This window comes from Apus apus, chromosome 2 (genome assembly GCF_020740795.1).
Source record: "Apus apus isolate bApuApu2 chromosome 2, bApuApu2.pri.cur, whole genome shotgun sequence".
Lineage (NCBI taxonomy): Eukaryota > Metazoa > Chordata > Aves > Apodiformes > Apodidae > Apus > Apus apus.
The window spans coordinates 40,905,446-40,932,226 of NC_067283.1; the positions used below are offsets into that span (position 1 = coordinate 40,905,446).

Here is a 26,781-nt window from a genome sequence, read left to right on the forward strand (position 1 = left end):
TTTGTGCGCCGCGCTACCCCCCCACCCGCCGCCCTCCCGCCCTCCGCCGCACCCCACCCCGGCGTTACCGTGGTGAGCAACGGTCTCATCTGCTCGCCCGCCCGCTCCTCTTCCATCGCGGCCCCGCCGAGATCGCCCAGGAGAGAGCAAGGCGGAACGGGAGGCGGGCTGGGGCTGGGGCTGGCGCTGCGCGGCTGCCTGCCCGGCGACGGCGGCCAGCACTGCTGCCCTCGGGACGGGGCGGCCGCGAATGCTCCGCCGCGCCGGGGGCTGAGCCCAGACCGCCTCGGCGCGCCCGCTCCCCCCGCCCCGCGCGCCACCGGCGGCGCCGCCAGCCAATGGGAGGCGGCGCAGCGCCCGGCGCCGCCGCCCCCACCCGCCGCGAGACCCCGGGGGCTGGCGGGGCGCGGCGGCGCGCGGGGCGGGGGGGGGGGCCGGCGGGGCGCGCGGTGGCACGCGGAGGCGCGTGGCGGGCCCGTCAACCGGGGCTGAGCTGCCTCGGGGGCCGGGAGAGCCCCTCTGCACCGGGGGGCTCCGGGGGCGGGAGAGCCCCCTCCGCACCGGGGGGCTCGGGTAGCGGGAGAGCCCCCTCTGCACCGGGGGGCTCCGGTGGCGGGAGAGCCCCCTCCGCACTGGGGGGCTCGGGTAGCGGGAGAGCCCCCTGTGCACCGGGGGGCTCCGGCGGCGGGAGAGCCCCCTCTGCACCGGGGGTTCCGGTGGCCGGGAGAGCCCCCTCTGCACAGGGGGGCTCGGGTAGCGGGGGAATCGAGCTGCTGGCGCCGGCCTAGGGAGAGCGGCGGCGGGGCCGGTGGCCGCGGGTGTTTGACGCTTGCCGCGCACTGCAAGCCCCCCCTGCCCCTCCCTCCCTGCCCTCCGTGTTAGTTGCGGGTGATTTCTGCCAAGCTTTTACCACGCAAGCCGAAATTTTCCATGCCAGGTGCCTGCCTCGGGGTGATTTTTTTATTTTATTTTTTTTCTGGAAAAAAAGTAACCAAAGTAATACGTTCTTTTCCAAAAATAATATTATTTGCCCTTGTATAAATATTCCAACCATCCTTTATTCAGAAGGCTTGCAGGGGGGCGAGCGGGGGGAGTGTCAAGGTTGTGCTTTTGGCTGCCTCGGTAAAGCTTCACTCCAGTAAAAGTTTTTCGAAAGAAGTGGCTGTTTACACTTGTCTGGCAGAGGTAGCTTTTGCCTTGTCTGCCTCTAAAGATGGCACTTTCCCTGGACACCCTCAGCTCTAAAACACCTTCTCCAGATAGGACTGAACATGCACCCGCCGAGCAGATGAACCGTCCCCCCTGCTCCCCAGGCTCGCTAACCTGCTGACATGGCCCTGGGGCTTTAACTACACCTCTTAGTCTGGGGGGGAGTTTAGAGCTGTGGCCCCTTTCCCCACCCTGAAACCCTGCCCGGCCTGACTAGAAGGGCAGCCTTCATTTGCCCAGGAATTCTGAGTTGTCCATGAAGCTCCGAAACCAGAGATGCAGCAAGTTGACGCACAGGGCAGAGATGCCATGCGGCTCCACAGCCTGTGCAGTACAGCCCAACCCGGGGCCACTTCTGGGATGTTTTGGACTTCTTTGTTACAATGCAGCATGTGAGCTCTGAATGGCTGAGAAGTGTCAGGAAGAAAACATCAGTGACTCCAGTACAGGCCCAGTCCCAGCTTGTCTTCTGAAAGTGACAGCGTCCGGATGGGTCACTTGAAGAGAGGCACAGAGGTTTCAGGATCAGACTGGGATCACAGGAGACAGAGTATGAAAGAAGGCAGGCTGACTGACACAGGTGTAACGTGGTCAAGACAGATCAGACAGATCAAGGGGATCAGAACTAGACTGGGTCTCAGACAAGCCCTCTCAAACGGAGAAGAGAGCAGCTGGTCTTATCAGTAGCATTAGAAGCAGCAAATCAAAGGAATTCGTGCATCAGCAAACACCCTGCTGGCCTAAGAACACTATAAAAGGAGGCTCTGCAGAGCCTGTGGACAAAAATGTAAACCTGGCTGTAGAGGCAAACCAGGCCTCTCCTACCGCCTACCAGCAGGAGGCTTAGCACAGCTTTGGAGACCCACTTGCTTCGGAGGCTGGCCACAGGACAGCAAAAGGCTCTGAGCCTTCGCCTGAGTGTGGGCAAGAAGAGCTGGTTGGTGGCCAGTAGTCCTCTCTGTGCTTTTCAGGAAAGGGACTGTCAGAGACAGATCAGTCTGCAGATGAAAATAGTTCACTGGTTCTCCCAACAGAAGCAGATGTCCTGCAGGAACAGCAGCTACACACTCTGTTGGATGCCATTGGGCACAGATACAGTCCTGGCCATAGGGCCAGAGCTCCTGACCCATACAACTTGGAAGAAGCTTTCAAATGCATGACTTGGCACGGGTCTACACCAGGTCACTATAACCTGCACTCTGAGGAACATATCATTAATGTAAGCTACACCTGCCTAGTTGTACTGAGGAGATGAAATAAGGCAAGCTGTGTGGAACCGATTGAACAGGTAACAATCTTAACACACTCTTCAATCAAAGACTATGACCCAGATAGGGTCTCAGCTGAGTTTGAACAGATAAAAGACAGAAATAAAGCACTGTGCACAACCACTACAAAAAAATAACCTTGATATAAAGTGGCTTGATACACCTGCAATATAACTGTTACCTATTCTGTCCTTTCCTCTTCCAGGAAAATTGTCTTGCACTGGGCAGCATGGGTGTAATGGGGAGGATGGAATTGTAACTTCAGGGCCCACATAATTAGTCCTAAATAGGTGTCTTAGGAAGCAGATCACAGAGGTCCTCCTTTGATATTAGCATGTACACAGTTCATCTTCATGAGCACAGAACTCCTCCATTTTCTGGGGACTCATCCCAGAGAACAGTAATATCTGTAAGTAAGGACTTCCCATAATGTGTAGTGAACTAGAATATTTGGTGAGGTTCCTCAGGGGACAGCAGACAGAATGTTTCTAAAATCTCAGAGTGAGAAGAATGTTCAGTCTATCAAAAAGGAACCTGCAGACATGAACATCAGTTAGGTTTTGGCACTAAAGCATGTTCCTTTTCCATTATCCTCTTGAGCTTTGAAGAGGCTTCTGAAGGGGGATCTCTGATGAGATGTTCTAGTGCTCCTTTCCCTGGCATCAGGGAATACCCAACAGACAAATCAAGGTGCAGTAGGGCCCAGCATTCATTCATCATACTTCCTTTGGCATCATACACTGAGAACAATATCTCCAGGTGAACACCCAGTCATTTGCTGAGCTGAAAAACTTGTTTGCTTACTGCATTCCATCTGGTCAACATATGTATAACTATAGAGGAAAGGGCTAACCTAGCTTCCCCATGCTGTGCTGCCTGAGTGAAAAGAAAGGGATGCCTCTATTCACATCAGGTTGACCAGAACTTCATAATGTTTTCCAAAAGCTGTTATTGAAAAAGAAACAGGCCAACTTTGTCCATACAAGCATAAGTGCAACTGTCACTGACACACCAGATGACATATGAAAGGAGGAGGATAGGGCTCATATGGCACCGAAGAAGTGGATCATCAGTATTTTAATACGGTAATGTACCTGGTCCACCAAGAGTGGCCTGGTGGTGCTTTTCCTACATTCCTCTTCCTCCCCTTTCTTCCCCCACCCTTTACACATTCTTGGACATGAATGGAAGAGGCAGAAATTGTTGGAGAAGCCAGATTATGATTCGGAATTTCCCTGTCTGTTTAATGAAGAGCCATCAGTGTCCGCTTTACACTTTACTCTCCTGCTGTTTAATTTCTTGCAAATATCAGGCATTTACAGGGCTCAAAGGAAGTAAGTTAGGGGCTGATAAATGCACCTTCCACCCAGCCTGACACCAGCATCTGATCCACTCTAGTCATCAGCTGTTCTGGCAAGTATGACCTTTGGCAGGAAGTTACCACAGACCTCACGAACAGGATGAAAAGACAGCGTTTGATGGGATAACTGCAACAGCCATCAGCTCTACTGAAGCAGACCCTGTCTCAAGGTTTTTGTCTGTCAATACTGATTGTTGTTACAGGCTGACACAACATCATAAATTAAAATATTGGCAGCTTTAATGATGGAGTGTACCTGATGCAGGTAAATCACAAGAGGACATTATTTTGGTAGCAGTAGTGCTCCCTAAAAAGAGCTGTAAGAATGGTGAAGGAAGAAAATGCTAGGAGTCAGTATTCCATAGTCCCTGTTATGTTTTCCTCCCAAGCAGAAATTGTTGCCATGGCTAGGACAGAGTCTCAGACTGAAAAGCCACAAATGGAAAGAGAAAAGGAGGGATGAGCTAGAGGAGCTCAAGAGGAAAGAAGGTAAGGGCACTGGCCCTTCTTTCTCATTAGTGCATCTGATGCTGGCAGAAGAAAAAAGAAATTCAAGACATGAAATTACTGTGTGAGGAGGAGAGGGATGTAATATGCACACAACCAGTTCCTAGAGCTGCACTAGGACAAAGAACACTTAAATTGGACTCACAAAAGTCGAACAAAAGAAGTAAGGGCAAAGAGACACAAATAGTAGTGCAAACAATCACAGGTGCAAAAGGAAACAGTCAAGAGAAACACCTGGGTATGGTGAGAAGACTGGCTCCAAGCAAAGAAGTGGAGTATACTTGAGGAGACAGACGCTGATGTCTTGGGGATCAGAAGGAAAAGTAAGTATCAGATGTTAAAAGCAGGGTGAGAGGAAGAAGGAGTGATGAAAGAAATACACAAACTAGAGCTGCAAAAGGAGAAATAAGCATTCTAGCCTAATGCTTTTAAAGACAAGGAAAGGGTCTAGGGAAATGAGAGTTCTCTGCTAAGAGGCAGAGTATAGCAGATTAACTGAAGAGTCTTAGGACCCCTGCCAATGTACTTTCTACAACACCATTTTAAAAATTAAACTTTCTCCTACATGGTCAAGTAAATGGTGCATTCTTTATATTTAGGTATCTGCTTGCCTGGTTCAGACTGCAAAAAAGTCAAAGACATTAGCAAATAGAGCCAGAAGATGTTGCATTTTGAAGATGAGTTCCATACAATACTTACTACTTTACAGAATTACCAGTTGCCGGTGTCTAGAATTGGATACTGGAGATTAGTTGAAGCTCTTAACATTTATTTGGTAGCCATCTGCAAAAGGATAAATACCCCTTCCCTTACTTGTGAAAGCTATCATGAAAGTCGATGTTTATAAAACAACTAGATATATAAAGCTGAATATGAGCAAAAAGCACAAAAGAAAAATAGTAGTTTTACCCCCAGAACAATAAGTAATAAAGTATTGAATACATCGTAAGTCTGCACAACTAAGATAAAACACCATTAAGTTGTTCATTAAGTAAATGTTGTCATACTTTTTGTGCTGAATGCAGTAAGAATGGTCTTGTAAAAAAAAAAAACAACAAAAAACACAAAAAAACCCCTCAAAAACAAACTAACAAAAAAACCCAACAAACCAACCAGACAAACAAAAAAAACCCCAAAACACCCAACCAACAACTTGAAGCAACTGCGCAAATGAAGACCACCTCATAAGGCATATGAACAATAGGGTCAAATCAAAACTAATAGCAACCTGCATTCTGGCAGATCCTAAATGAAGATTTACAAGTGTTGAGTGCTGTCTCTGTACCGTCTGTGGATGTAATATTAAATGCAAAATTGTGACTAAATATTTATTGTATATTAATATGGTCAAAGATCAAAGTTTTGCTTCTTTCTTTCCAGAAGATTTATTGTTCTATGTGGTTAATAAATTCTTATGAAGAAATAATCACAGGCCTGAGGAGTTCATAATCTAAAACTAAGAAAAAAGCAGACTAGAGGACAAGTGTAGCATGTTTGAGGTATACCAAAATTACCAAATTCCAAAGTTGAGGCGTAATCAATACCTCTCCTAAAACCACTTCTGTTGTGATTGCCCTCAAAAGATATTTCAGTGTAAACAAAACAGTGATGTCACCATCATTACAGTCACTAGCTTGAATGAATACAGGTTCAGATGAGTAAAGTAGATTTGGAAGGTATAGAGCAAGTCAAGACAGGTTACTTAGGAAATAAAATCACTTCCACTTCATTTTCTCTCCTCAATTCTCCTGTCTTTTGTAAGATCGGATGAGTTTACGTTTCTTTTTCCTTCCACATAAAGAGAAAGAAAAATACACATTTTAAAACAGATAGGTAGTTGAGCTGTTACATAGTTCAAAAACAGTTTTTAGTCCAGGAAAATTTGTTTCAATTTTTCTCAAAAAAAAAAAAAAAATCTACTGCTTAATAATTTCCTGGTATGTCACAATATTGAAATCAGTACAGACCTCTGACAGAAAGAAAAGATTCACTAGCCTCAGTGTACAGAACCTGGCCAGTCAGATAAATATGAAAGGTATCTATTGCTATTTATCCCTCTTTAGAACTAACTTTACTCCTAGGCAGTACCTACCTTGTCTAAGTACAGTAACACAAATAAAGAATTTAGCAAGCAGCAATAGAAGTAGCAGACTTCAAATACAATTTCCCATTAAATTTCTAGACGTGAAAATATAGGCGTGATTTTTAACACAAATTTGCCTTTTTTCCCCATCCAAGTTGTGTGCAATATCTCAAATATAAGAAATGTTGGCCCCCTATATAGAAAAGCAGTGAAATCCATCCTCAGTCTTCATCATGTGTTCTTCTTCATCATATGGACTTCATCCAGTACTCACTGGATCAGGGCACCAACTCAGCATCACCATGGCCAGCTTACTGCAAGAGGAGGCCTTCTGGGCATTCCACCTTCACATTGTTTAGCTTTGTGGTAGTCATGATATTTACTTTTTCCCTAGGATAAAGAAAGGAGCAGTTGTTTGACTTCAAAGACAACATTGGTACAATTTAGGGTGGAAAATTTTCTAGACACCAGACGAATTAAAGTCTAGGGAACTCTCTTCAGACAAGTCTTGGGCAACCTTGAGAAAGCAAGAAACTGCCTAGTTTAAGATAGACCTTGAAGTAGCCATTAAGGATTTTAGCATGTAAATGCCTGCAGTAGGAGAGAACTCTTCCAAGAAAAGCTTCTAAGCAGTTCTTTTCAAGCCTGTGGTCTCACACATTTCGCAGCTGCACTTGTTCCTTGTTATCTATACAGGCTCTCAGTGTAGTGTTCTAATCTCACCCATGCAGGCCTTCACATCATCAAAGCAATCAGCACCCTTTATTACAGCACTGCTTAGCCTGAAGTCCCAAGTTTAACCTTTAACCCGTTCCTCAGCCAAGGAAGGTTAGTCAACTTCTGTAAAAAATGTTCACACACACAGAAGGAAAACAGCAAATAAACACCAAAGATATTAATATATCTTGTGTTCCAGGTAGAAGAGGTAAATTGTGCAATAATATGGGACACCAAATCTCTTTTCCCATAAGGCTCTTTAGACGATCATATTCTTCCCACACAATTTCTCTTCCATCACCCCAGGGAGTTTAATCATACCTGTTGTGATGAAAAGCCAACTTCTAAATGAGTTTGGACACCCTCTGGACTCTGTTCCAAAATGCCCAATTAACTACATGCCAATTATCTACACACAAAATGCCTTCAGAGTTGGCTTTTCTATTTCACAATGTCGTACTGCAAGGTCTTCATCAGGATCTGTTGACTATACCTTTAGAAACAACTGAAACATCATCTGCATTAACATAGTTTTCCTTTCTTTAAATAATTAGTTTAAACATAAAATTGTGGCTCTTTAAACTTTTTATCAGTAGACCCATTCTTTACTCAGTGTGCTATCATTAGCTTAATTTTTGTTTATGAAACTATGTAACTGAACTAAAAAAAAAAAAAATAGACGCTACATTTATGCAATCACCTCTCCAAATTAATTGTCTTTACTACATACTAAGTTTTCAATTTGCTCTTAGTGGTCTTTGCTTTCTGACCAACATCATAGCCAAAAAGCATGACTAACTTCAGATACTTTTCTTCTATATTTGAGAAGTTTCAGTTCTTGGGAAGCAAGACACTTAGGGTACTTAGGTAAAGAAAACAGCAGCATAACAAAGTCATAGCCATTTAACATTTAAATAAATCTTTATAATAAATCAAATCACACTAAAATATTATCTAATTACAGATTGCAACTTAAGTGTTTTACTGAATATTATCAAATTTACGAAACATTGCCTTTTCCAGTTCTTCTGTTCAAGCATAACCCTATGTATTTCTATTTTCTCCAGAAGAGTTAGGAAACCTTTATTTTAAAAGGGGAATAAAGCATGAGGACTGGACTAAGCAAGAACCTACCAGTAAAGACAAGGAGGCAACTCTTTCACCCCTTGCCTCCTGAGAGAGAACAGATTTGAATGTTGTTTCTAATACAGCATGGAAAGGATAGTGAAAAATGTTTTTTATTATTAAGGACATGACTGATGCAAATGAGGTTACACATCCTACTAGGCACAGCTTTGTGATATTTTGGGGGAGGAAGTGGGTGGCCTACTTTGCTTCCTCCCTCATTTAAAGAGAAATACTTACTGCATGGATCATCATCCCCACTGTGTCTGGTTTTCTGGCACTGATACAGGAGCAGGGGTATAAGAAACATTTATTTACAAGTCAAATTCATGTCCCACATTTTGTTATGTTGTAATTAACTTTCACATGACAGTGCTGCTAATGAGCTGTATCTATTCCCTAATGCAAATCAGATTAGGAATTACTGACGTTATAACCTCCTCATGAGAGGACTGTTGTCGAAGTTCCTCATGTAAATGCAACTGCTAGAAAGGTCAAGTTTCCTATCTGAGACTTCTGAAGAATAAATACCATAACAAAACCCCACATTAAGATTCTCAACTCGAAAGGAGAAAGAATCAATGGCATATGTAGCTGCATTGTTCAGGAGATAAAGTGATTACACCACAAATCCAGAGATTACTGTCCCTCTGGATATTTTTCTTAGCAAAGACAAATCACCACTAGATAGCACAAAACAAACATACTTTCTAGGTCCTTGCAATCTGATCTACTCTTGTATCTTTTTCTTAAGGAAGAAGCATTCATCAGATTGTTCTAAGAGGTGGGATGTCCACAAAGGAATCTAGAAAAATCAGAGCAGTTGAGTATTTTCCTGAGCCACTGTTTAAGTGCACTCTTGTTCTTGTTGTTTGGGACTCCACGCGTGTGCTTTCTATTCTAATGACTTGTTCTATTTCCAGTCTCAAAATCACTGAGGCACAAATCCCACCCATCAGGCAATTTGGGGCAAATAAGCTAGGAGGGTTAGAGCAAGAAGAAAGCAGCCAGAAATGAGAATGGCCAGCTAAGTAAAGCAAGGTACAGCATGACCTGTCTCAATTCCTAAATTGCCTGTACTTCAGTCTAAGAGGATTTACTGAGTGAGCTGGCAGTCTGCTTAGAAGTGATGGCCCCAGGCCATCACAGTGGAAATGGAAACTGCTACCTGCACTTTTGGTGCTACATGACATAAGTTCTTATAATATTTATGAAAGTACTGATTTGTAAGTAAGTGCTATCCAGGACAATTGTTCCATCCACAAATGGAATGCATGTTTCTGCAGCACTCTGGTAACTGAGTAGGAGTCAGGTTACATCCCATCAGCCAGCTGGGAAGCCAAGTTTTCCCTTGTGATTGCGAACCACCAAGTTGTTTTTGGCAAGATACAAATAGCTGTGTCCCTGACAGACATCTAGGCACTGAATTTCCAATTATGGAGAAGCTGCATTTAATAGTTTCAGATCTGAATTATGGACTTCACCTTGATTCACCAGCTATTGCAAAACAATTTACCTGTCAAGTTATAGGCCAATCTGGGAAAAAAAAATATACATAACTTCAGTGAAAGTTTGCTAATATGCTTGCATTTTTCTAGCAAAGGATTAACATGCTTATAGCGAGACTACACAGATTTTCAGTTTTAGTAAAATGTAATTATTTTATCTCAAAAGTGTAATTTTTTTGATTGATGGTATTAATGGGGAAAGAGGTGAGAAGGCCATTTGAGTCTGTCCATATAAAAATTTAGGCATAAAAGTTAAATAGATTCTTGGACTTTCTTCCTCTGAATTTGCAAATTTAAAATTTTATCCCATCTTCTCACCTTCAGAAATGACTGCACTGGTACAGTCACCTTCCACTTAAGTGCCTTCAAAATTCCTTTGTACTATGAGTTTCATTTCTTGTTTACTTCTTATTGCAAAAAATTGTTCTGTACAGCTGTACAAGTACATACGATAGATCACACTATCTTTGTGCTGCTAAAATGCTCTCCACGCTCTTCACAATCCTACTTCACAAACCTGCTTCTTTACTATGGTCTATTTTAAAGGTGTACATAGTTGGACGGTCTCAAATTCCTGTTCAATAATAGAAAAGTCAAATTTCTTGAAAGTCAAAGCTTTTCTCTTTGTGCTTATGAAACTCACCTACCACAGAAAAAACCTGCATTCACAACAGTCACTCAGGAATTAATCCAAACTTAGTTTAGTAAAATCAGATACTGGGCCATTTATGAAATACATTGTAGTTGCTATTTATTCAATACTATTTACGGACTATTTTTCTGGAGACTTTCTATCTGCAAATGTAGTTCAGTCTGTTAGATTTCATCTTCAAAAGACTTGAAGTAGAATCGACAACTAGAGAAGGTAAGTTTAAATAAACAGCAAGAAAACGCAAAATAGGTGGAAACAGATGTGGACATGGATTACTTGGGAAAGAGATTTACAAGGCACAAAAAAATTCTTACATCTTTCAAACTGAACTACCTAATCTGAAGTGTTTTATGTCTGTAACCAGATGTCTGTATTGGTGGCTAGATTGCCACGTGTGCCAAATGGGTGCCAGTGGTTACTCTAAAATTTAAGAAAATCTACGCTCTTTACTTAGTGCATATGTAACAATTTAAACTTCAAATTGTCAAACCTGGAAAAAAATTAAGGAAGTTGATCTCATTGACTCTCATTTTAAGTCAGCTGCCAGTTACAAAACTCCTGCTTACTTTGGTAACTGTTGCATCCACTAAACTATTCCCAGTCTAAAGTACCAAACAAAGCAAGGATCCCTGTGTTACTCCCTGAGGTGTGGTATTGTGTAGGGAACATAACTCATTTGGGCTCATTGTTCAGTGTATCTGCAAGAAGACATGTAAAATGTTAAAAAATGCTGTACCCGATCAAGCCGTATCTCTTTATGTTCCATATGTGGCTTCTGACGCAGGTACACACCAGAGGCTTAACAAAAAAAGAAAAAGAAATAGAGCAATTTTAGAATAATCTTTCCTATGGTACATCCTGCCAGTTCTCAGCAAGCAGTGTAGGGATCTCTTAGTCTGAAGGCTGTCTTTAGACCACCATGTTCAAGAGCTGCCAGTAGACAAATCAGCCATGACTTTCTCCAACACATACTTGAATGATTTCATACTTCTGCTTATGAAGCAATGGTCTTTTGTGCACAAACTGCTTTGTAACTGAAGAAGTTAAGAGCTCTCTCTGAAGTTACAAGAGGTAGCCAATATCCACTTCTTGCTTATGTTGCCCATATCACAAGTGATTTTGTAAACCTCTGTCATTTTATGTCTCTGAGGAATGAGAGGAGGCTCTCATTTCCTAGGGTAGACCAGTAAGACAAAGTCACTGTGGTCCCTCTTTTGCATAAAAGTCAGTTTGTACCACAGAACCCCTATCCACATCTTCAGCTCTGCTGTAGTCAGAGGCACAGCTGTGTACAGCACTGAAACTGCAGGTGGCTAATGTTACCATATCTTCTCATGATTTGCCATTCCTTTCCTAATCATTCCTAACATTCTGCTGGTTAGTTTGCCCACTACTGAGCACTGAGCTCACTTTTCCACAGCAGCATCCACAGTGACATTAGTATTATTTCCCTAGTAGCAATAGTATCTAGAAGTAGTGGCTCTGAGACAGATCAGCAGACTCACTAGTACTCTGTGAAGAGTTGCACAGAACTTCTGTTCACCTCTGGTTTTGATACAAATTTTCAGACTCTTTCTTAAAAAAAAAAAAATTCACTATCCTGGCTTAAACATTTCTTTTTCTTTTTCTTTTTTTCTGCCCTCATATTTATAGTTCTAATACTCCAACACTATTTGAATGTAAAGACTCAAATACATCTAACAGAAGAACATCTTGGCCTCGATGTAGGAGGGGTAGAAAAAGACAAATACAGTCTCTGCTGTTTCATTCTTTCCTGGACAAGATCTGCTCAGAGCAAAAGTCTCCCTTACTAAAGATTTGCAGCTTGTGTAAATAATTTTGGCTACCCTGGCTTGATTGCATCTGTGTCAAGCAGTCCTTGTATAGCCTAAGCAATAGCATTATATCATCTAAAAACTGTGCAGGGAGAGACAGGCCAAAAAAAAACAACAACAAAAAAACCCCAAAAACCCCCACAAAAAAACCCACAAAACCAAAACAAAACACTGACCAGACATGAGTCCATTCTGAACTGAATGAAACTGGCACATTAACATGGCCACCTGCTAGGGCTAATCACCCTGGTGAGAAGTAGTCTGTAGAGACACAATCTCAGACAGTTGCTTTCATTTTGTGACTCTCCTTTGCCATTTATGACAGGTGCCATTTCTAGCCAAAAAATATTCTTATTTTATTCCTTCTCAATTTCTGGATATTATCCAGTACTAGATGTATGTTTAACAAACCCATACAAGACTTCCCAGTTTAAACTGCCACCACCCTGGTGAACTCTGGAGGTAACAGGCACTGTCAATGGTTTGGTATTTCACCTTATCTCCCCATCAGCATTTGTCTTAAGCTTTTGTTTGTATTGTTCTGTCAAAGTAAAAACATACGGAGGCAACTCTTCTTATCCATGTGGTGTGGTTTGGAGTGCTTCTGGCAATTTCATTTTTAATCAGTCCTGCTTAAGCTGTGAGTAAAACATCCATTTACACCAGCAGATACAGAAGTTAGGTTTACACATTCAGTTCGGACTAAGTACAACCAGTGGTTTTAAAATACATTTTGTTCCCTAAGTGCAAGGTACACTAAGAACATACAGTCTTGCAATCATTATGCACATTCATCTTTTGCTCTGTGTAATATAAAATTACTACAATAGCTGCAGAGAAAAACATTCCAGAAATCTAGCATACCAAAATCGTCTGTATAAACAAAGTTTCTAGGATTTGATTTCTTAGATAAAATACAAAATATAATGACAGTGGTAGGGCCCCTAGTTTGGCCTCTAGTCTCAGATTCTCCAAGATATTTAAGTGTTACTGTTGTACTGCATTGTAGTCAGAAATTTGCTCTCCACCTTCTTCTCCATTACAGTTTCATTTGAAAGAAAAACAAAACACTACTCAAAATAGTTGTTCATTCAACACTAACATCAGTTCAGTAAAGCCCTGCACAAATCTTCCAATACAGGATATGGCTTTCTTTGTTTAAGCTTCTAAATTAGGTTATATAGAAACTTATTAGAATTTATATCACCCACCCAAAGCCCTGTATAAACTCTTAAGCTCTGCAAAGTGTAATACAAACCAAAGATAGAAGATTGTAGAGGGAAATAAAATGCCAAACATATGCTTCATAATTTGCCAAGAAAACTGTAGATAAAAATAAAGCTTGGAGGTTAACTCTAATGCTTGGCTGCAGGAAAGGTTACTTTGCTGAGGACTAGAGTTTAGAATAACTCCCCAAAGAACTCCAGCACTAGTAGGAACAGACTGCAAGGACTTACATTATTCAGAAAACAATTCCTTCTAGAGCCAGAAAGATTACCTTTCAAGCACCCATCTGGCTTTCCCTTTTCTCAGTTTTTGGTTAAAATATAATTATTTTGGCAATAGTATTTTTGGAGAAGACCCAGAGTGGATAAAAATGGTTCCATCAAAAAAGGACAGCTTTATGACAGAGATGATAGATTCCGTTATGTCTCAGAGCAGGAGCAATGATAATCAGACATTTCTGGCTACCATACATTCCCTCTGACTGCAGAAGGAAAGGATTTTCCCCCTGTGAGAAGCTACACCCAAAATACCTCAAATGTTCTAGTGTTTCACTGCCCCCTCCAGGGACAAGTTACAATCCTAGTGCTTATTGCTACTACCAAGTTTCAAGTTTTGCACAATGTTCCATACAAGGGAGTATGTCCCACAATTTATTTCTACCACTGAAATACTCTGTTCTAACATAGTCCCTGAGAGTGAGACTATGTTAGCTGTTTGCAGAGCTCACGGCAGTAAGGAAAAATCAGCTCATAACTACTTAGACTCATTCCTTTGCACCTATTTTTTCTCAGTGTCAGAAGGCTGGAGCTATGCAATTTAACCTGAATCTGGGCTGCTGCAGTCCTGGTCTCCTCTGCACACTACCAGTTACTTCACTTGTGCTAGCATTGCTGCTTCTGCAATTGTTCAGAGAGGTGAGCCAGCTGAAAACCAATCCTAAAAAAAGGGATTAACTTTTGGCTGGCTCAGGCCTTGGAGGATAGAGGACCATGGCAGCCCCCAGTAGTTCAGCTACAGTTGCTGCAATACTACATCTTTATTCTCATCTCCAGTTTGCCCATCACATTAGACTGTTCTGTATCCTCCATCAGATTTTCAAACCAGAGCCTTGTGCTTTCCTCTTGCAGCTTCTCACAGTCAGCCAGAGCTCCTCATAAGCATCTCCTAGCTATCTTATTCTTCCCCTCCAATCCCCCTGCACTTAACATGGGTGAAATTGCTGACCTGCAGTGACAACTTCCTATAAACACAGATCAAAAATATCCCTCTTGTTTTCTTACCCTGCCCATTTGCCAGACCTGTTTATGTGACTGTAATCTTTGAGGTACTGGCTATGTCTGCACTAGATACTGTACAAATACAGAAAAAAATATCAGCTGGAGACATAAGACAAGAGAAATTACATATCCTAGATCCCATAGAGCAGTCACTCCTGGACTATCTAATGGGTGTATCAGCAGCCATACTTTCAGTGGTGGTACTGGTCGCTGTTGCCATTACTACGACTGATGCATAGCCCCCAAAAGGGTTGTGAAGTGAGGAGCACTTGTGATACTGCTGGGCTGGACACTACTAAGTAAACTAGCCTCTATGCATGCTCACTGTGCCTGCACTTCCATAGTTTAGTCTGAAGGAGGGAAACACGTGGATTACTCTGAGGCTGAAGGGAGACAAAAAGGGTTCTATGATGAAAAGCAGCTACAGCCACTACAGCTGCAGGTGTGTCTTCAGGAGCAGCAGTGACCCAAGCCAGCAGGAATTACTAGAAGGGAGAGGAGGGATTGTGATTTTCCTGTCAAATTGTCTTAAGACCACAGACAGGCTCTTCTGCTCTGTCTTCATGCACATTTTCTAACCTTGAGCCCACTTTCAGCCTGGTTTAGCAAAGCAAGTCCACACTTTTCAGTTGTGATGAAAGAGCCCTGAGTGTCGCCTGCATGCTGCTGACACAAGATGCCTCACTGCCTCCCATGCTATTTCAAATGTTGAGATTCCTCAAGAACACCAAGCTCACAGGATGAAAAGGAGGTGACTCAGCACCACCAGCATGTTTTTGTCAGGTCATAAGTTAGGGGCAAATCAAAGGCAGTTCCTTCTATCCTTCCTACATTCCTCAAGCAAGATGCATACTATGCATTTTTGGCAGCCCAAATTACCTTTGCTAGCAGGTCCAAACATGATTTCTGGTAGCAAAATCTAGACTCCGTTACTAAAATAAGACAGCAGAAACTCAGTACTCTTTGGACATACTTTGACAGTAGATTGCCAGCACAAGTGCTACATGACTGGTCTTGGTAAGAGCAATCTTTGAGCAACTGTTCCACAATGTCTTTGTTCTTGAGGTAGTATCCACTTCAGTCATTTGCTGGAGCTCTACCACCCAGGAACCCAGACACCAGAACTGAACTGTCCCTCTCTTCTGCAAAGCCCATTTCCTAGCCCACCTTGCCACACAAAATGTTCAGCTCAAAGCTGTATTGCTGCCTGCTAAAAGATTCTTAGAATCATAGAATGGTTAGAGTTCAAAGGGACCTTAAAAATCATCGAGTTTCAACCCCCCTGCATGGGCAGGGACACCTCCCACTAGATCAGGCTGCTCAGAGCCCCATCCAACCTGGTCTTGATTCTTGGATCCCTTAGGCCTGTGGGCCTGTATTGCCTCTCAGATCCCACAGCAGGACACATTTATATGGCTGCTGCAGCATGGAAAGGAAAAGTAGGTTCTGCTAAGAAACACACTAGGCAGGGTCACAGCAAGAGCCTGACTGAGAAGTGAGGAAAACACACAATCCAGGCTGCTCTCATCCGGAATAGAAAGGTCCTAGACAAACTTGGCAACGATGTCACTGCAGTGTTGTCACTTGTGCTTTGTTAAGACCCAGGAGGAGAACTCTTGGCAGTGCCCACTGAGAGCGGATTTGAGAGATTGTCCCTGATGGCAAGTATACATTGAGGAGAGAATACAGATTTCATGTACAACAGGAATAACTCTGTCCTTATTCAGGTTAAACATAGACTTTGAAAGAGACACAGTAAGAGCAAGGGAAGACAGTTCAAGTGTCTCTGTAGCACACACATTTTGCACTTAGAAAGTCTGCAATCTACATTCCCCCTCCTTTTCAAAGTAAGAGAAAGGCCAACTTTTTCCAGAGGCATGTCCCATCAAAGTAGACTGAAGGAAAGGACCAAGAAATTGCTCTGAGAAGCACACCAGGAGTCTAGCAGAGCACTGAAAGCGGCCCTGACACTGCAGAGTAGTGTGACAGCCCATCAGCCCATGTGTAATATGCAGCTACATGCATTCCTACTGCACCTTGAATTAACACCTTTCATGTCACGGCTGTGGCAAACAGAGATTACACATGCAACCAGTTCCCACAGTGCAGCTGACAGGCACTTGCTAACACAGATTTGCAAGTGCCCACGCCCAACTATGTTTCTCAATCAATGAATTTTGACAAGGTACTCACTGGATGGCATTCATGCATCTCGCGGAATGAAAGATTAAATTTTTTTGGACCCTTACAAAACCAATGACTACTCAGTCCATGGGTAGCTTGGTGATCATAGCTTGCCTCCTTATCTGTCTCTACTGTACTTAAACCAAACTGACTGCAACAGAAGAAATAAATACCTGGAAAGTTTCCTCTGCTTGTTTGTTGGTTTGTTTGTTTTTTTTTTTAATCTATGTGTTTTAAGACAAATTATCATTAAGAATTGCTAGTCTTTTAAGTTAATTATTACTAATGAAATATTTTCTGGTTTGTTACTGCTAAACTTTTTCATTTTAAATTAAGATACAATCAAATAATGTTGCAGGTCAAAAGTTAGCATCTTGCCACAATATTTAAACAAACATTTGACATAGTGCATAAATATCAGCATACTAGAATCGTATTTGACAAAGCTTAAGTTATCTTATCAAGCCTCACCCAGTTTTACGTTACTGAATGTGTTCCTGCAGCTGTGCAGTCTGTTTAAAAATTACCAATAAATATCTGAACATTCTGACCCTTCCGCCCGTCGCTACATTGCCCCATACAGGCACAAAATATAGTACAATAATGTACAATGGGAATACAAAATCTAGGCCTGCTGGAGGCCAGTCAAGCTACTAAACTCAACATCCTGTGCCTGTTTAGGTAGCAATGAAATCCATCCTTGCTCCTATCCAATGAATGGGTCTATGAGTCAAGGAGAGTTGTGAGACCAAAGCCTTTGCAATTGTTATGCACACTGAAATGGTATCAATTTAACCATATTGGTCTGAGGAAGAGGTACCTGCTTGCAGCTTCTTAAAAAGATCTGCACTTCTAAAGATGTACTTCTGGGCTCCTTCAGTGCTCGGAAAAACATCCGTAGAAAGCCATCCTACATCAGCAAAGTGCTCCCTCTTCATTGTGCTCTGAGGTGAGGTCACATGCAGCCAAGGAAGGCAGTGCTGAGCTCTGCTGGCACACAAGGAAAACCATTATTTCAGAAACCCCTCTTATCTTTGGCACAAAATCTAGAATAGTTACATTTAAGTCAAGGACATACTTCCCACCTGAGCAATGTCCACTCTCCCTTAAATATTCATAGAAAAAGCAGTGACTCGCCAATCAAGAGCTTTGCAGGATTTCAAGCTTCCAGAGTGTGATTACAAATCAAATTTTCTTGCATCAGAGAAACATCTTTTCCAAGCTTTAAGTTCTGCTGCTACTTCTGATCACTAATGGGCACCTGGACTACCTCCCAGCAACATGTACTCATTTCACATGCAGCCTCAAAAGCACTAGTCCATCTCCTGAACAGTCCCTCTGATAAAGTTAGTCCTAAGAGACGCACAAATGCACCATTTCTATTTAAATGGAAAGGTGGCAAGGTGACAAAGATAAGAAGCAACGACAGATCATTTTTAAATCCCAGTGAGTATGTGGAATAGAAAATCATTATTGCAATGAAAAACTTGGAAACTTGACCTTGAGTACAGCATCTGCAGGACATGGAGCACAGTAAGTGCCCTACAGAACAGTACTTTGGACAGTAGCAGGATGCTCTTCATGGTGCCTTGTGTATTTTGCATTTGGGGTCTCCCATAATGATATATCACAAAGACCCCAAGCACAAACATGACAGCCAAGAAGCCAAAGACCATTATCTGTTCTAGATTTTAGTGTCAGACCTGGCTTTAGTCTCATTGGCCAAGACTGGTGACAGACATGAAGAAGAACAAGAAATTGAACAGTTGTTCTGTGTTAGAATCATAGAATATGCTGAGTTGGAAGAGACCCATCAGGATCATCGAGTCCAACTCCTGTGCCTGTGTAGGGCACCCCAAGAATCACACCATGTGGCCTGAGAGCATCATTCCAATGCTTCTTGAACTCAAGCAGGCTTGGTGCTGTGACCACCTCCCTGGGGAGCTGGTTCCAGTGCTCTATCGCCCTCTGGGTGAAAAACCTTTTCCTGATACCTAACCTAAACCTCCCCTGATTCAGCTTCCTGCCATTTCCCTGTCATTGGTCACAGGAGTGAAGAGATCAGTACCTGCTCTATCTCTTTGCCTCGTGAGGCAGCCATAGACTGCAGTGAGGTCATCCCTCCGTCTTCTCTTTGGGTTTGTCTATTTTGAATTAGCCTAAGCACTATAGCAGTGCTCCTGCTAGCAGAGATTGATTTGTATTCACTGTTTTATGATGTTGTACCAAAGTACATGGCTTTATGCTGGCAGCCTGAGCCTGTGTCACACAAATCACTACTGCTAGGCTGAAACCAACTTTCTGTTTATTAACTACTGTGCATATAATGTTTGCTTCTTGTGTTATCTTATTGCAACAGCTTCGTAGACATAGAAGTAATTTAATAACTCCTTATCAAAAAGCCAGGTTTTATCTTTCTGCTGTTCTTGCAAAGGATATTATTTTTGAAAAATTAATCTGACCAACCATGGACTTCTCTTTCTTTATTTCTATGTCCATGAAAGCATTTACAGTTAATTTATTTTCCTGTAAGTTTAACTGTTTTCCAACTTAGCTAGTAGGTATGTTTCTACCTAGAAAAAGATACCTCCTCCTATCTCCTAGTTAATGGTCACTATAACTGGTTTTAATACAATGCATGATTTATATGGTATCTTTACACCCTAAGTGCTATACATGTTGGATATGCTAAGTATGCATTTTGAATGTCATAAGTGCAAGTAATTAAAATGCTTTTTATCAACACTCTTGAAGAACCAGTTTTGGACACACATTACACTATTTTAACGAGGGACAAAGTAAAATATGCTGCTTCCAGCTGAAGGATAGGTGAGTGAAGACTCACTGAATACTAAATGAATAAAATCTATTAATCAGAGCAAGAGAGAGAGGATGCAAGGGACAAAAGAGACTGATGGCTTTCCATAAAATGTTTCGATTCTTGCTTTGATTTTATTTAGCTCTGTGGTTAGCTCTTGCCTAAGGAAAACTCTCTGATCGAACACATCCTATCTAATTTTGGATACAGTAAATCTAATGCTTTGTGTGGAACACTGTTATTTTACCAAAAAGTTGCATCAAATCCTTAGGTAGTTCAAAGGGTGTATATGCAAGACATTATTTCCCTAGAGACAGGGCAATCCAAATAAAAGATTGTTTCTGCTCTTGGACCAGAAAGAGAAAAGGCTAGTTTTGCAGTAACAGGGACTCTTAACATCAGGCCCATTTTACCTGGCAGAAATGACTTGAAAGATTGTCAGCTTTATGCCTTAATTTAGGACTGCAAAACAATCACGAGAGTATCACCCAGATACTAACAAAGGAATATTTTTTTAGCTACAGGTGAATTTCCTTTATCTCTAAGTTTCCTAAGTTCCACTAAGAGGAAATGAGATTTTATCAGTGTTGCTGTAGAAAATTCATGAGCATTAGACTGACAGTCTCTGCATTGCACACTATCCAAAAGGAATGTCCCATACACATATTAGCTCATTTACTGTGATGAATTGTAACTGCTTACAGAAGCACAAACAGCTCTGGGGGCCATTTGATATAAATTCTGCAATTGCTTAATTCAGTGCAGCTCAAATTACTTCAGTGCAGATATTTCAGATTTATATAAGCAGAAATAAGCAAAATCAGAACTGGGAACCATGCTCAGCAACGTTTTCTCACAGTCCTACTTGCAAAAAGAATCATTTGGCTTTTTCCTTTAAATGTATTTGGTAAGACTTAAAAAAACCTTCCTCCAACACACACACAGGTACTGCCACATTTTTTTTTTTCACATCTCACTTAAAGTGCCTTCTTGCCTTTAAGAAAGAAAAAAAGATGTGATTCTGTATTAAAATTCTGGTACAGAGTGTCATTTTTGGCATAAACAGAGTGGCCTCAGGTTGGCATAACTTAAGCAGAATCCCTCTGCAGCCAGCTGCATTCAGAGCAGACACTGCAGAGTTACTATGCTTTCCCCATGTCACATATTTGTGATGCCACAGGAAAATAAAACTAATAACAATAATAGTAATCATCATCATCAAAGAGCTGAGTACAGTGATTCTTTTAAAATAAGTGAGAGCAGGTAAAAACATGTTCCACGTAGAGCAGTGCCAAGCACAGCTCATTCAAATACAGACAGCAAACACATTCACTCGTATTTCAGACTCCTAGTGAACTTTCACCTTCATGCCTATCAGCCATGCAGAGCTGCTAGGAAAATTACTTATGAGTACTTGTCAGTAGTATTTAGCACCTATATCTTTTAAAGTGTCTAATTGTTAATCTGAGGAATTCAGGCAGCTGTGTATCTTTGAGGATCCAATCCTAAGCTTCACTGAGTATCAGGTGATTCAACCTGAGTCATTGAACACATATTTGAAAAACATGCTGTCAGAAGCACATCCTTACCAAGTCCCAATACCAGATTTGGATTATTCACTCTGCCCCCTGCAATCCACATCCTAACATTTCCTGCAGCAAATAAATAAATTACTTACACTTCCAAAAAACTGGCAATTCTAACCAGCTTGCAAGTGGTAATTCAAAACTGGGTAGCAGGTGAGCTGGTGGAAAATGTCTGGGGCTTCACAAAGTGAATGCAACTTACTGCATCTGGAGCACAGGCAGTGTCAGCGCTTCCCCACTACCTGTTACAGCATACAGCAGGAAGCCACAGTTACTCAGTTTCATAGTGCCACTCCCAATTCCCTGGTATGTTTCTCTTCCCGTGCCCTAAGGAGACAATGCTGCACAAAGGGGCCAGTAAATGGCAGCCTTGTACTAAACTGCACCACTGTTCATACAGACTTCTTATGAATTCTGAGGAGGAAATACTTTGCCCATTATGGTGTTTGAGCCTCTGAAAGGGCTATCAAGCACTGGAACAGGCTACCCAGGGAAGTGGTTGAGTCACCACCCCTGGAGGTATTTAAAAGATGTGTAGGTGTGGTACTTTGGGACATGGTTTAGTGGTGGAGTTGTCAATGTTTGGTTTACAGTTGGACTAGATAATCTTAAGGGTCTTTTCCAACATAAATGATTCTATTATTCTATCTCATGTCTACTTCTAATGAACTTACAAAGTATGAGAGATGAGAAAAAATATTAGACTTCTCATTACAGCTGGTCAAGGCAGCATCTTGCATATTGAGCACTGTGTATCAGCTGTTATTAATTTATTTTTCATCCTTTATTCATTTTGGAGGTTTGAAAGCTTCACGGATTAGTCTCACATGCAAGATATACCATAGGAAGATGACAGAGAACCTTTCTCTACAAAGTTATGAACATTGATTTTAGAAAATACCCTAAATCAAGCAAATCATCACCGGTCACCAGAAAATATCCTTATCAGTTTTATGGTGTAAATGCTAGGGATCTTAATAAAATTTTGATCTGAAATTTGAAAAAAAGATAAGAAACCTACCCTTTCGCACTGGTCTATTATCTACAGTGATCAGCATGTATGTTTCAGTTTTGGGGTTGTCTTCAGGTTCCACACCTCTGTCTGCTGGAGCCAAGCACAGAGAGAGGGGATACAATGTTGTCTTATGGATTTCAAAAACAAAAGCACTCAACAGGCCTCAGAAAACAAATTCAGACATCATGCAGCCCAACTGGCAATTTTCATGCCTGAAAGAGACTCTGTAATGGAGGAGGAAGTTAGCAGACTCAGTGGAGGAAGACTCTACCTGAGCAGAACCCAGGTACCAAAATGGTTAGTGCTGAAGAATATGGGCAGCACCCTTCACAATACTCACATGTATAAGGGAATCCTATTAGTTCCTCCTTTAAAGTAGCTTCAAAGTTCCCCAACAAATTTCAGAGGGAGTCCTGAAAACACACTGATCCGGGAAACAGCAATGAAGATTTTTGCTTGGTAGTTTTTTTTTCTCTCAGGTTTCAAGGAGATTCTCATAGGATGCCTATTTCCTCTTTCACAAACATGATCCTGGATCATGATACGTATTCCTGAGACTCAAGAAAACCAGGCAAGGCTTAAACACCTAAGTGGAGATTCCCTAGACATAGAGGCCTTGCTCAGAGACACAGCGTGCTGCTGCATTTCAGCAAGCCTGTGCTGTTTTAGTTGCCTGAAGGGGCTCTGGTTTGTTAGGCCCCATTGAGAGGAAGTAATAGAATCCAGGTCCAGAAGGAGCCTCATCTGGAAGTCTCTCTCCCCTGTCACAAGACAGGATCAGCAGCACCTATGTGATTCTTGACCCTGTGTTTTTACATTTTTTCACCTTGTCACCTGAAGGTTGCAGAATTGCTCTGTGAGTGCTAAACTACCTCAGCTATTAAATGAGGCCTTGCTAATCCAGCCTAAACATCACTTGCTGCTAAACAACAAGTGCTATGCACAAGTAATGTACAGATTTATTAATTCCTTTCCATTTTGCAGCCATCTTGTCTCTCTTTCTTCTGATTTGTCTTTCCTAGACTAAGTATTTACGTCTTTTCAGACTTGTGTTGTAGGTCTTAAATGTTGCCTCAAGTTACCAGTGAGAGAATGGCACAGCATTTGATTGATTGCCATATTGACACCTTTCTTATGTGTCTGAAGAACTCTTTCAAAAACGTATTTAATTGTCATGGATTTCAAAAATCATTATGATTATACCATATACAAACAGGCATTTTGTCTCTTCATTAGTAAATGTATTCATGTCATTTACCACTGAAATGTACTGTTCCACTGTGCTGTGAAAAGGAATAATTTGTAAATGCACAGAACTTTTAAGCTCAAATTCTGCAGCTCACCTGACTACAGGAAACCCCTGGGTATTACAAGTTTCTTCTATAACACGTGAGAAGAATATGCCATTCTTCTAATCAACTACCCTTTCACCTGCTCACAACAGCCATAGCCAACATAGTTCAACTAGGAGCAAAATTAAGATGTAGAGAATTATTTGCCCTCCCTTTTTACAAACACATTATTCAGTTTCTCCAGTATCTTGTGTTTGTCTAGGTTTTGATTAGATACTTCACCCATACCAACAACTGATAAACAACCACAGTTAGAATGGAAAACTACATCTGTTCAGTAAGGGTGCACAGACAAGACAATTAGCCCAGTCATAAATTAACGTGAAGACTCTGGTCCAAAAAAAAAAGTTCTTTCTGACATTTCAATAGTAAAAATGAAGGTGTATCTGCTCTGCAAATTACTTAGCACTTGTGATGCTTAGACTTTGGCATCATTTGGTAAAAGGAGCAGTGTGGAATACTTAGATGCCAATGGTTAGAGATGACCACTGCAATGCCATCTGCATGGGCAAGTAATAATGCAGTAAATCACAATAAATTGCACACTGACAGTATAAAGCAATGAAGGAACAAAGCAAGTGAAAAAAAAACAACAAAAAACCTCACAAAGCTCTTTGTTTAGCAAACAGACAAATTGGTTTCGTCATCCTTGGTAACAAGATCAGGCACTGTAATTAACTGTTAGAAAGCGAGTACTGTAAATAATCCAAGTTAGCTGAAACCAGGTTGTGATGTCTGAGTATGGGTTTTTTTGAAGGGTGTTAGCTTTCCAACCTCTCTTCACAAGAACCAACCACAGAAAGCAGGCTAAATATTCTTGTTAGTGGGGTTAGGTACAGACATCTTAATTAACCAGCAACTAAACCTCTCTAGAAAAACAGCCAAAGGGAAGAGAAAGACACTACTTTTTTACTTTGTCTTGACAAAGAGAAAAAAAGACTAAATGAGGCTTTACATAACTAAGCAGACTCTGTAACTAATCCAAACGTTTAAAAATAACTTGTCTTGAGTTGGAGACTTGATCCTTCAAAACCCTCTCAATGGTTCCCACTCAGGTAAGAATATTCGTAAAGAACTATAACACTGAGCTTTATGCTTCCAACCATGGAAAGCAGGGGATAGAGGACTGAACAAGAACAATTCAAAAAATATTTCTATATGCTGTCATGTATCATTCCCTTTTAGATTTGTCTCTTTCTATTTCCTCTCAGACTGAGTAACAGCCAGTACATTTCAACAAAAATGTATTAAAATGTCATCAACTGCTTCCAAAATACCTGAGCTGGTCAGGTAGGTACCTCTGCATCATCTAAGCACAGATGGGAGCCAGTCAGTTGCTCATCAACTGGCCCCAGCATCTCAAGCCCATAACAGGCATTAGGGGCACAGCCTTCTCTATGAATCCTTGCATCCGAGCTACACTGAAGCTTCCACTTTTTTTCCAAAGCTAATAAACTTTCCAAGATACCATTGCCTTCAGAGACAGCAATGTCTGAACTACACTACTACAGATGCCGTAATCTTCTATTCTGTCGTCTTCAAGACTGTAGATTTGTACCACTTTCAGTATAACCTTGGCAAAACACTTCCTTCATGACATCTCCCACCTCTGAACTATTCCACTGTCACTTCTTTTCTACTCAGTACTCTCTGCTTATTCTGGCTTCTAAGATGTCCCACAATTTCTTGGTGTCTCTATTAGTTCAGCATATTATTGACCTACCATCTATACTCAACAACAACATAAACCCTTTGCAATGACACTATCGGCCACTAATCTGTTTAGCAAACACTTTAAGAATCTGCCATTAGACAACATAAGCAAGAAAGGAGGCAATGTGAGCAAGGAAAAAAAGAGAACAAACTACGGGTTTGACTTGAGCCTGGTGAAGTTTGCACCAGAATATTTTCAGGAGCTGCTTGAAGCTATTTCAGAGCCATTAGCAAGTATCTTTGAGAACTCATGGAGGAAGGATAACAGCAAAGGGTGAATACAGGGCTTATCTCTTAAAATAAAGAGAAAGGAGGATCCTAGAAACGACAGAGCACTTATCCTAACACTCCAGTTCTTGGAAAGACACCAGAACAAATCTTATGTAAGCACCTCAAAGATAAGGATGCATCAGCAGGGATTTGCCAGTAACAAGCCCCTTCAGTTAATTCAGCCTCTTAAAGTTGATTTCCTTTAAGGCAAGCAGCAATCCTAAAACCCAGTGGAGATAAGAGCAGTTGTTCCTTTGTTAAGACTTTGATACTTTATCACATAACAGCCTCACAGACAAGTCACAATACCATAAGAAAGATGCAAACAGCACAGAAAAAATATATTCAGAATGATGAATTATCAATGAGAAATTATCCAACTGGGCTGATGGGATCCACCTGTCAGAAAAGGGGAAGGGCATCCTCAGACATAGGCTAGCCAAGCTGATGAGAGCTGGGGGGAGGGAACCTCCATTCATCCCATGCTGATCAATGTCAATGTGATGCTGGCACCAGTAATAGATGCCCAGAGCCTGCAGAAGAGGTGCAGGTCAGCAGGGGAGCACCTGGAGAGCAGCGTAAAGAAATACCAGTCCTTCCAGCTGGTCAGTTGCCTTCACTGTAGGCCCAGCCTAAATGGGTCTATGCAAGTATAGGCAGCATGGGGGATAAACAGGAGGAGTTAGAGATGTGTGCGTGCCTGAAGGGCTATGATCTTATTGGCATCACTGAGACCTGGTGAGATGGCTACTACAATTGGAGTATCAGAATGGAGGGTTACAAACTCTTTAGGAAGGACAGGCAGAGAAGACCAGGTGGGGGTGTTGTCCTCTATGTCAAAGACCAGCCGGACTGCACGGAGCCCTCCCTGGGGACAGATAAAGAAACAACTGAGAGCTTATGGGTTGAAATTAAGGGCAAGGCAGGCACTGAAGATGTTACAGAGGGGGTCTGTTACAGGCCGCCTGACCAGGAGGACAGTATAGACAAGGCACTCTACAAACAGATAGTTGCAGCTTCACGTTCAAAAGCCATGGTACTCATGGGTGACTTCAACCGCCCTGCTATCTGTTGG

General features: G+C 41.8%; 2 protein-coding genes across 14 annotated transcripts in view; one reads left to right on the plus strand and one right to left on the minus strand.

Moving 5' to 3' along the window:
• SLC4A7 (solute carrier family 4 member 7) overlaps positions 1 to 152 on the minus strand; it is a 95,379-nt gene extending 95,227 nt beyond the window's left edge. For all 13 annotated transcript variants that reach the window (XM_051610067.1, XM_051610060.1, XM_051610057.1 and 10 more), the window contains exon 1: positions 69 to 152. In XM_051610067.1, coding sequence (XP_051466027.1) covers positions 69 to 116 — 48 coding nt within the window. In that variant the 5' untranslated portion in view covers positions 117 to 152. The remainder of the gene's footprint in view (positions 1 to 68) is intronic.
• CMC1 (C-X9-C motif containing 1) overlaps positions 1 to 26,781 on the plus strand; it is a 957,521-nt gene that overhangs the window by 649,329 nt on the left and 281,411 nt on the right. The gene's annotated exons all lie outside the window — the stretch shown is intronic.